Source organism: Ananas comosus, linkage group 13 (assembly GCF_001540865.1).
Source record: "Ananas comosus cultivar F153 linkage group 13, ASM154086v1, whole genome shotgun sequence".
In the NCBI taxonomy this organism is placed as follows: Eukaryota; Viridiplantae; Streptophyta; class Magnoliopsida; order Poales; family Bromeliaceae; genus Ananas; species Ananas comosus.
In genome coordinates, this window is record NC_033633.1 from 1,348,837 (window position 1) to 1,360,498 (window position 11,662).

The window sequence follows — 11,662 nt, forward strand, 5'->3', positions numbered from 1 at the left end:
CAACGTAGAGGTTATTTAAGAATTTACTTTGAAAAACTTTGCTTGTTTAGAATCATAACGTTACAGCGTCCATAAGTTATTTCCTCTACACGAATAACAATATATTTTCCAAATTTTAATCGAATTTGAGCTAAGGGCATTTTTGTTTCGTGGGGCCACAGGAGGATGGTGGAGGTCGCGCGAGCTCCAGCTGTACGATTGATCTCAATTTCACCCGGGTAGGGGACGGAGTTTCAGCCTCGTGCCGTACATAGAGTCAGAGTCGATTCTCGTAGGCCTCCAACCGCTCCCCACGTCCAATTTCCAAACTTGTAGGTCGCCTTCAAACGCCTGCACTCGTGTCTCGTGGATTGATGAGATGGGCGACTTCTGCGCCTGAGATCCGGCGAAACAAACACGCCCTAAACTGACGTCAAGTGTGGTTTGAGGTAAACGAGACGCTGAGCCAAGTTTTAATTTCGGGCCGAGCGCGGCCAACCATGTTGTACTTGCTGATGTAAAACAGGCTTATATATCCTACACGGCACGACTCTGGGCTCGGCCTAGGCACGGCATGGATACTGTAGTACTCGCGTTGGCCGAGCCCGATCCATAATAGCGGCCGTGCTGGGTCGGCGTCTCGGGGCTCGCCAAGGCAAGACCTAAAACGGACCAGGACCGCGCCGGGTCTCCAAGATCCAGCCCTGGATGGGCCTTCCCCCAAAAGGATCTAGCCTTAGGCTTATAGGCTTGGCCTTAAAACTTTCCTTTCTCCCAAGTTTCTATCATTACTCTCTCTAGTGGTTAAATTTTTTATTCTTATGTGGGATAGTTTTATCCAAATTTATCTTTAAAACTTAAAAAAGTTTTAGTTTCTCTACAAAAAATTTAATGATTTTTAAATTTTAATTTTTTGAGCATAGTACCTGTTCAATAGTTGGAATATATATATATATATATATATATGATATAATATATATACAATATATACGATATATATATATATACAAAACTTGCAAAATAAATATTATTAAGCGAGCATGAACTTTGGGTCCAAACGGCACGGTCCGAATTTAGAACCAGGCCGTATCGGGCTCGCCCTCAAATCTGAAGACGCACGGTTGCGGTCCAGCACAGGTCTCGTACTTTTAATTAATAATAATAAATAAAATTTTATTTTTATTTATTTATTCATTTATTTTAGATCGACGGTGGTGGTGGGATTTGTGGGAGCGAGCGATCTCCTTCTCCCTCACCCCTCTCTCTCTCTCTCTCTCTCTCTCTCTCTATATCCTCGCGAAACTCTCGATCTCCGATTCCACCATTTTTGTGGGAGAGCGAGCTCCCGCTGCTCCTCCTCCATTAATGGACATGGTCTCCATCTCCTCCGCCCCCCGCTCCGTCGAGGACATCTTCAAGGACTACTCCTCCCGCCGCTCCGCCCTCGTCCGCGCCCTCACCGCCGGTGAGCTCCACCCCCCCTACCTCTCCCGATCTCTTCTCGTTTCCTCTCCTCGCTCATCGTCTCCGATCTCCCCTTGTTGTTGCTCCCAGATGTCGAGGAGTTCTACGGGTTGTGCGATCCAGGTGCGATCTCGAACCCCTGAGGATCTGATCTGGTGTTTAGGTTTTGTGTTCGATGCTGAGATTTTGCCTGGGTTTGGGGTGTAGATAAGGAGAATTTGTGCTTGTATGGGCACCCGAGTGGGGCGTGGGAGGTGACGCTACCGGCGGAGGAGGTGCCCCCGGAGCTGCCCGAGCCGGCGCTCGGGATCAACTTCGCGAGGGACGGGATGAACCGCAAGGACTGGCTCTCGCTCGTCGCCGTGCACAGCGACTCGTGGCTCCTCTCCGTCGCCTTCTTCTTTGGGGCGCGGTTGAACGGGAATGAGAGGTATACACTGAGGGATTTAGGGTTTCTAAGCTGATCCTGTTTTGGATTAAGCTTTTTAATTTTGTGTCCCTATGTTTTTCTGGGTGTTTTACTGCTTCCCCCACCCTACTGTTATATTGCTTGTTCTCTGCTATTATGGTACATTTATATTCTATGGTAGCAATGTCATGTGATATATGATAGAAATTTCACAAATAGTTGCCAAACAACAACGAATTACACCAAGGGATCATAAGAAACTAATGCAGAGAGAGGAAAAAGTGATATATGTAGATCAGCTTTCTGTTTATGTCCTTGGGGAGATCGAGAGAGATGGATTTGTTTTATGAGATTGAGACATTGAGTTAAATGTCACCATTGTGCTTTTATCTCACTTAAAATATACGACAGTGTATGTTGAAATAACCGTTTTCCTGCTACAAAGAACAGGAAGTCATGCTCATCTCGGCGATGCTGCTTGGTGAAATAACCATTTTTTTTATATGTTCCTTAGTTGCCTACCATTCTGATTGATGAAATTTTAATACTCTTATAGTAATAATGTAAAATTGTCCTTTTACTGTAAGAAGAATTGACGATCGCACAACATGTTAGAGGCGGTTTTGCATTTCAATCATCCAAATTAAATTATATGCACTCCAGCCTCATCATTATGATTACCCTTTCTTATTGATAATAGATCCGAGATACTTTGCATATTTTGAATCCTTTTGTTCTTTCTCTACTTTTCTGAATTAACAGTCGATCCTATATCAAATTTACAAGTGAAAATGATGACTAAAGCAAATAACATGAACAAGAAAACCTCATCATTAAGTATCTTGGCTTGAATTCATTTATAATCATTGAAAATAAAAGAAGCTTAGGTTTAGTCTATTATTGTTTGGTGAATCTTAATGCAACTCTATTGCTGTATGAGATCAATCTTGTCTCGGCTTCCATTACCCTCCCACAATCTTAGTGTTGTTATAATTGTCCTTGATTGCATCTACATATGAGGCATATCTTTCTACTGTTAGATCAATTAGAGTGGAAACTGGTCTGATATTGCTTAGATTTTGACTTGTCAGGCCAAGTGTGTTTCGCGTAATACAAAGGTTCAAAACTATTATCTAGACATGAACTACAGAAGCTTGAAGGCTGTTTTGTTAGAACAGATCTTATGTGCCTAATTATGGTTATGCACTAGGCGTTAGATGAAACCTCTTGGAAGGGTGAAATGAACATGTCAACATGGTTGGTTACTAACAAAAATCACTGCCTATGCATTCAGAATGCTGCCTTTCCATGAAGGTATTGTGATGGTAATGAGAGTTGAGAGGTATGGCCCCCGCTAGTAACTAGGTTATTGCACTCATCTAGGTGTAGCAGTATGTCTATATTTAGAGTGATTTCTCTGTATAAAGAATGATAGAATAGCTAAAGGAATAGGCTTGCTGGTCTTTTGTGTTCTGTCTTGGTGGGCTTATAAAGACGACTAGTTAGCTAGCAAATGGAGGGCAGTAAGGGCTTATCTTAGCTTCCAAAGAATTAGATTGTTGCATTATTCTCCAAGTTGGTCAAATTTTCCAATATTTCAGATTAAAATAGCCGTATCTGTCCCTAAAGATGCTTAAAATTACCTTGTTATTAGAGATGTTCAATCCTTGAGAATGGTAGTGTAGATATCACAGACTATCGTTTTGTGGTCATTACACTTATAATGTTGGTCATAATTGCTACGATATTACTTTTTCTATTTGTGAAATAGGAGGAGGAAATGCATGTGGTGATGTGTTTCTAATGAAATTGTTGCTTTGATTTATTATCTTGTATGTCTAAACTGTATTGACACTTATCTATGATAACCTTTTAAGAACAGATGTGTGACTGCTTGAAGCACTTTTCATTGTGGATTTTTAGTTATCCAAGTTGCTTTTATGTTCTAATAATTTGTTGAATTATTTTGAGTAGTTTGACAGTTTGATCACTAAATATAAACATTTATTGCATGGTTCACCATTATCCCGTATTCAGTTATGATATGATTCTATAGGATTCATCCAGTCTCTCATTATTTCTTTGCTATTGTAAGGTCAGAAGAACTTGCTCTTATATGTTGAGGTGTCATCTTCACTGGCAAAATCATAAAATGCATGCGGACACCTTTCCAACTTCCACACTTTTTGCAAACCGAGCTCTGAACACTTAAAATTTGAATGTACCCACTAACTTCATCTACAGTGCAATTGATCCTTCCGTACAATTAAAATTAGTTTCCTTCCTCTTTTCAACAGTGAACTACATTTTCAAGGTCAAACCAGTTTGTAGCGGTTCAAAAGAATCAAGTCCTCAGGATTTACTTGCACGGAACAATATGTTAATTTGTCAGATTTAATTAGCCTCCCATATGTATAGGCTGTGTAACTAGAGTCTATTGGAGCCTTACATAGACTCTGGCGTAATGAGCCTTTGATATGGGGTTTTACCATTTGACCCGTGAATTAATATTTCTAGTTACACCAGTGCAACTAGCTTATCTAAGTGTCAGTTGAACACTCGCTCCATTCATGCTCTCGCTCTTTATGACTGGCAGGAAACGGTTATTCAGCATGATCAACGACCTTTCTACTGTCTTTGAAGTGTTGGCTGATAGAAAGCAGGGGAAAGATAGATCCGGCGTAGATAGCGGGAGCAAATCCAGACACTCTACTAAGGTGAAATAACTTACAAGTGGTTAATATAGTTCAGCTAAATTACACAAACCCACTTACACCTCTTGTAATTTTTCACTTTCCTCCCCTGAAATGTTGAAACATTTTATATTTCCATCTTAAACTAAAGATTTCATCACATTCCTCCTTTATCAGTGTTCCACAAGGTGATATCTATCACTTTGCTCATAGGTCTATGGGTCAAATGTATGGCTCTAGAAGGATACACATATAAGGGCTTCTTTCATTTTATCTTTATTGTTTTTCCTTTTGACATCATAATTGTAACAGAGATCGAGTGACGGACACACGAAGAACAGTTCAAGAGCAGTCAACGAAGGGTACGGCGAGGACGACGAAGAGCACAACGAAACCCTCTGCGGAAGCTGTGGTGGAAACTACAACTCGAACGAGTTCTGGATCGGGTGCGATATATGCGAGAGGTGGTACCACGGGAAGTGTGTGAAGATAACCCCCGCGAAAGCCGAGACCATACAGCAATACAAATGCCCTAGCTGCAGTTCCAAGAAAGGGAGGCAGTAACTACGCTCACACTACCGAGTATCTACTGCTTTCTTTTTTTTCTTTAGTTTTAGGAAGTAAATATTTATCAGGTAACGGAAATGGCGCCATGTTTTGCGGTAATGGATCTCTCGCGTGTGATCATCGATATGGTTGTTTCGACATGTGGACCTCATTCTATTGATAGTTTACATCTTTATATGTAGATTGTCTTTCTTTCTCTGCAATTTCATGCCTTGGTTTTGCCGGATTTTTTATGGTGCATTCACTGAATAATTTGCTGAATGAGCGTGTTATGTGAGTCGTTATGTTTCTAATTATCATTGTTTAAATTATGATAGACACGATTATTCGATCATAAATAAACTGCTTAAGAAACTTGACACTTCTAAAATTTGAAATATTTATATATATATATATATATAGAGAGAGAGAGAGAGAGAGAGAGAGAGAGAGAGAGTAAAGTTACTGTGCTATTAGGACCTTTATGTTCCTAACTTCTTAACTTTCTATCAATTTTGCTGGGTGGTTAGAATGAGAGAAAAAAGAGAAATTATAGAGAAATTTTAAAACAAGATAAATCGAAATGCTCAATTTCTTCCAATTTTTCTTATTTTTTTAATCCTAGTTATTTATCAAAATTGATAAACGGTTAGAAAGTTAGGAGTACAAGAATTGCTGTGCTCCTAATAACACAGTAGTTTTGCGCTTTCTCTCTCTCTCTACATATATATATATAAGATATAAATAGTTATCATTTTGGATACTCATTAAGTCGAAAGAATTAAGAAAGTCGAGCACATTAAAAACGGAGTAGCTTTAGAACAGATGAACTTCTGAAAAGTGGGTCACCAAAAAAAAACTCAAAAAATACTAAAACATTATAGAACTTATTCCGCTTGAAACTGTCAATGGAGAAGCACATCTAGAGAAGCATGGCGTATGCTTCTACCTCAGAGCTAGCTAGGTTTCCACCAGCATCTCAAAGTTTTTGAAAAGACGAAGACTCCAAAACAGTAACCAGCATCTCAAAGTTTTTTTTTTTTTTTTTTTTNCCTGCAGCAAATACAACATGGCCTAAATTAGTACGAGCTATATAACCAATAGCGGCAGTGCCTTCTTCAGACTTGAAGGACGCATCGGTGTTAATTTTAATCCAACCATCTGGTGGCGGACACCATTTGTTGGCGTTCGAGTGTTCAATAGTGTGCGAAGGGACTTTAGAAATATAATCCAAAGTCATATGCATGATATGGCGCAATATGACCTGGATCGAAGAGGAATTGTTAGAGAATTGTCTGGCATTTCGTTCCTTCCAGATTTGCCAAAAAGTGTTGGCTATCAAGGTGCGGATAAATTGTTGCTGGACCACCGCCAGATTTTTACCCTCATCAATCCACTCCTCAGTAATCCAGTCGCCATTGAAAGAAAACAAAATGCCAGTAGACGACATAACGGCATCCCAAATTCTTCTAGCATTTATGCAATCCAAAAAGATATGATTTTGATCTTCCGGAGTGGAGCAATAAATGCAAAAAGGAGACGGGGCTGAATTAAGTGAGTAACATCGCTCATTAGTAGGTAGCCTATTCCAGAGGAGTTTCCATAAAAAGTTCTTAACACGAGGAGCAACCGGTAAGGACCACAACACTTTCCACTTGGTCGCTTGAGGGACATAGAAACCTTGATTTATGTGATGGTAGCTAGGTTTAAGACATGGAAACCTAGCTAGCTAGGGACAAAGAATTTGAGCTAGCTAGGTTTCCACCAGCATCTCAAAGTTTTTGAAAAGACGAGACTCCACAACGAGTTCACATTTTCTAGATTCTTTAAGACATTGGAGTGGACTGACAAGGCCGTAAAAGTTTTGCTCTCTAAAAAAACGTGCCCTTAATTAGTTCAAATTCTTTGCGCATCTTATCTTCGCCTTATCTTATCTGCGGCGAAGAACAGCTGCTAGACACAGACATTAAAAGTCTCTCATATGCATGTTTCTTATAGAACAATATCCAGTTTTGACTTTTGCTTGATCTTCATATCATAAAAAAGTATCAGAATAAATTTTTTCTCATTCTCTTAAAACGTTGCTTTAATATAAATTTACTATATTGCTTTACACGACCTAATAAGATTGTAGTTTTTTGAAATAAACGGACAGAATAAGGAGACCTTCCAGCAAGATATAAGCTAGACTAAACTACATTTATAGCCCTTAAAGTTCTTAAACTTTAATTTATTATAATTTCTAACTAAGACTTTCAATATTAATACATTTAAATTCTACAATCTAAAATATAGACTTATACCCGATATGACGATAAAATGACTGAAGACGTTATAATGATTAAGATATCACATTATTGATATATCAGCGACACATAAGCGCCCAATCAAATAAATTGAACGATAGAAATAAATTATAACTATCCAAATCGTCTGAACTAAAAGTTATAATAATAGATTAAAATTCAAAAACTAAAGCCCCATATCTAACTTTAAAACCAAAAAAAGCATAAAGATTAAAAAAAAAAAATGAAAAAAAAGAACAAGAACAAGATGTGATGGGCATGCACGCGCGGATGAGAATGGAATCAATTTTCTTTTGAGGCGTTTGCCGTGCCCAACAACTCGTCCAGTTATTACGCACTCAGCGGAGTGCGCGCGAGAGCTCTAAAGTTCGTATTTCTTTATAAACAACAACTTAGTCGAAAAAAAAAAAAGGGGATAGAGGATAAAACCCCACGTGAGTTATTAAAATTAAAAGCTCATAGAAAACGAGGACAAAAATTCTATGGGCACCGGCCCCAAAGTACTTAATTTGGGGCCTGTCCCCGATGGGCGCCACATGGCACAGGTGCCACGCGGCGTCCATCCTCCACTGCTCTCCTAATACGAGAAGAGCAGTGGAAATTCCGGGCGCACGTGGTGCATCTATGCTAGGTGCACCATAAAATTATTTTTTGATTTTTATTACTTTCAATTTTTTTTTGAAACCAAATAGAGTGTAAAATTTTAACTTCTATACGGTAACTCCTAAAAAAATAAATAAATTACTACATAAAATTGTAATTTAAAAAAATTAAAAATTAAAAATTAAAAATTAATTTTACGGTGCACCTAGTATAGATGCACCAGGTGCATTGGGAATTTCCATTGCTCTTCACGTGTTGGGAGAGCGAAAAATTCTAGAATGCAACGGCGTATATTGGTGATGTAGCGTACTAACCAATCAAAAATCTCCTTTTAAAGATATATGTCCCATTATGATTATAAAATAAATAAAAGAAGAAAGGTGATTAGTTTGTTATTGATGATGTGGTGTAAGTGTGATAGTGTAGAATTTCTCCGAAAGAACAGTGGAGGATGGAGCTTGTGCCATGCGGCGCCCATCGGGGACCGGCCCCAAATTAAAATTTTTGTCAGAAAAGGAGAGCTCGGAGGAGGAGAAATTTTGCTCTGCGGCGGCGCCTCCTCCGTGTTCACGCGTGCTACTTAACCGATTCCTTTTTCTTTTTTCTTTTTTGTTTGTCACTTTTTTTTTTTTTTTTTTTACTTTCTTTCTTCTTCCTTCGCTTTTTCGTCTCGTCTTTGTTTTGGATGCTCGCACGGAAGTAACGAAAGAGACAATAGAATAGCTGATGAAAATCCATGTCGATCGTTACGAATAGCGGATAAAAATTTATGTCATTATAAGGCGGAATGTGGAAATTGTGAACTCAATCAAAACATTTGAAACTGTGGGAACTTCAAAAAGGGAGGTACAAAAAGTAAGACTTTAATTTCAGAGCAATGTCAGGTCTACAATCTATTTTGGATTGTATTTCTGTAATTTACCGACCGTCCATAGCGCAAGTGACAAAAGGGTTTGGTGGTTGATACCCGAGACCCAAATTCGAATTCTAGTTGATTCACATTTCTAGCTAAGTTTATTTCTAAATGAAATAAACGAAGCGGGTAGCATGCTATCTTTCTTTCAAAAAACAAAAAAAAGTATTTCTGTAACTTGGTCCACTAAAGCCAAGTTTACTGCACTAACCTTATCACTCTTTTATTATTATTATTATCATCATCAATAGCCAAGAAATTAAGGTCGGCTAAATTTTAGAGGCCATTGGATGAGGGGTTACAGAGATTACAATTTTTGATTGTAGACTTATTATTATTATTATTATTTTTGAGAAATAGATAGTAAGCTACATGCTTCATTCATTAAGTCAAATAAACTGAGTGTACAAGTTGGAAGCAATTTAGGCCTCCGAGTAAGTGGCAAAAAGGTCAAAAAAAAAAAATCTAAGCATGGTAGACTTATTAATTATTACTCTTTATTTTATGAGATCCAAAGCAACACTCCTGTTATACTTTGAGAGCTGCTCTGCTGCTTCCAGAATTTCGCGCATTTTCCTCATTTTGCAAGGTGATAGGGTTTTCGTTGGTGACGTGACATATTGTATGTCCACTTTCTCTTACACGCGACCAAATATACGCTGTGCATAATTTTTTTTTTTTTTTTTTGAGAGATAGGTAGCACGCTACCCGCTTTGTTTATTTCATTAAAAAATAAATTTAGTTAGAAATATGAATCAATTAGGATTCGAACTTGGGTCTCGGGTATCGACGACTAAGCCCTTTGCCACTTGCTCTAGAAACGGTCGGTACGCTGTGCATAATTATACGGGTGAATCATATGACTCACCAAATTGTCTTAATGACAGCTCGTTGAGAAGCTTTCCAGCAAAGTTGCGCTCCCCAAAGACATCATGTGGCCTCAATTGAGATCGTTAAACTTACTGTCTACCATGTAAAAACACACGAATCGCAAAGCAATATAAATAGTACATTAAATAATAATCCTAAAATGCATGAAAACAGTTTTCGTGTGTATATATATATATATATATATATAGAGTCCGTCTCCCGTACTTTCGAAAGTACGGGAGGCCCCGTGGTTGTAAGTTGTTTTCGATGATAGGACGTTCGATTCGACGATCGGCTCCGTTAGGAATGATCTACCCTATTGGAACTATCTAGAAACCAAATTTTAGATTTTTTTGGCATCATTTACTAAGCGATCAAAAGGTCTAAAAAAAGACTATTTTAACGGTAGATGTGGCACATTTTTAAGTTCAACGGTGTAGAAGTATCCAAATTACATGAAAATTTAATAGAAAATTCTACTTAACATCAGTAGCAAGATCAATACTTCCGATTTAAAATTTGAATCCTTTATCACTGTTTTTTATGAGATTTTCATTTTCAGCCGTTCATTTTGAGGCTACTCGTTCACTAGACAAACGAAATCAAAAAATTATGAAATTTGGTTTCTAGATAGTTCCAATAGTGTAGATCAAGTTTAACGGAACCGATCGCCAAATTGGATGTCCCATCATTGAAAACAACTTACAAGCACGGGGCCTCCCGTACTTTCGAAAGCATAGGAGCCTAGCTCTATATATATATATATATATATATATATATAGGCTTTGTCTAATTAGCTTGGTTAATTCTCAAGCATCGAAGCTAACTAACCCAATTAGTCGAGTTTCCCTACATTAATAAAAGTTCAAATTGAAGGCTCAATCTTAGACGTCCATTATTGATGCCGACAAGCTAGGCTCGGAATCAATGGAGAAGTGAGACCGGGCGAAATCGGGTGGAATAACGCGAATTGAGGCCCAGTACATTGATATGGTTCTGATTTGGATGCGATAATTAAAACAACGGTCACATGCAGTTTCATGCACGAGAGTCTGTTTTCAAATGTGCATTCTGCACGTGTTGAACTGTTATGGCCATTCCGGTTCTGGCTCAGTTTGGTACCCAAATGATAGAATAATAATCCAAACTTAATTAAAATATAATTAGAGATGAGTTTAAATCTTTTATTTGATTATGATTAGGATTTGTAGTTATCTAAAGTAAAAATTAGACTTATCATTTGTTATGATTTAATAGCTATATATATATATATATATAGTTAGATATGGATTAATTAGATGAACAAGCTAGTCACAACAGACATGATCACTATATGAGTGTTGCTCAGGGTGTATTTAAATGCTTTTTATTAATAAAGTATTTGATTATTTATTTTCTTCGTCCTCCAATATCTCTTCTTTATATTATTCTGTTTTATTTTTAATCTTGTGTTACATAATCGGTATTGGTAGAAATACGAGTTCGAACAATTGGTATCAGAGCAAATCACGCTTCCAACAATTAGTATCAGAGCTAGAAAGTATCATGCGACTTCTTAACAGGACGACAACAGATTCGAAAAGAATATAGAACCAATGTACCAGATAGCTACGTCAAAATCAAGCTATACTTGTAGCAGATTAACGAAGGTGACGTTCAAGTGAAGCCGAAACAAAAAATCACTTCGAAGAAGTTAGCCTCCACATGACACACAAGAGGTGGTTGTGACTCTTGACGAAAAGATAGCGAGGAGAGCCCGTGAAGAGATCAAAAAAACTTGACCAGATAACCTGGAGGGCCAGGTAAGCAAGCCGAAATAAGAAAAACTTGGCTAAATCTCGATAGAACGTTAATATATCAGAACGGTACATGTCTGAAA

At 38.0% G+C, this 11,662-nt stretch overlaps 1 protein-coding gene across 1 annotated transcript; it reads left to right on the top strand.

The window, feature by feature from the left end:
- Positions 1,186–5,341, top strand: LOC109719670 (PHD finger protein ALFIN-LIKE 3-like). Its single transcript, XM_020246451.1, has 5 exons — positions 1,186–1,444; positions 1,534–1,566; positions 1,651–1,873; positions 4,449–4,569; positions 4,858–5,341. The coding sequence occupies exons 1-5, from the start codon at positions 1,345–1,347 to the stop codon at positions 5,107–5,109; spliced, it is 729 nt and encodes a 242-aa protein (XP_020102040.1). The 5' UTR covers positions 1,186–1,344; the 3' UTR covers positions 5,110–5,341.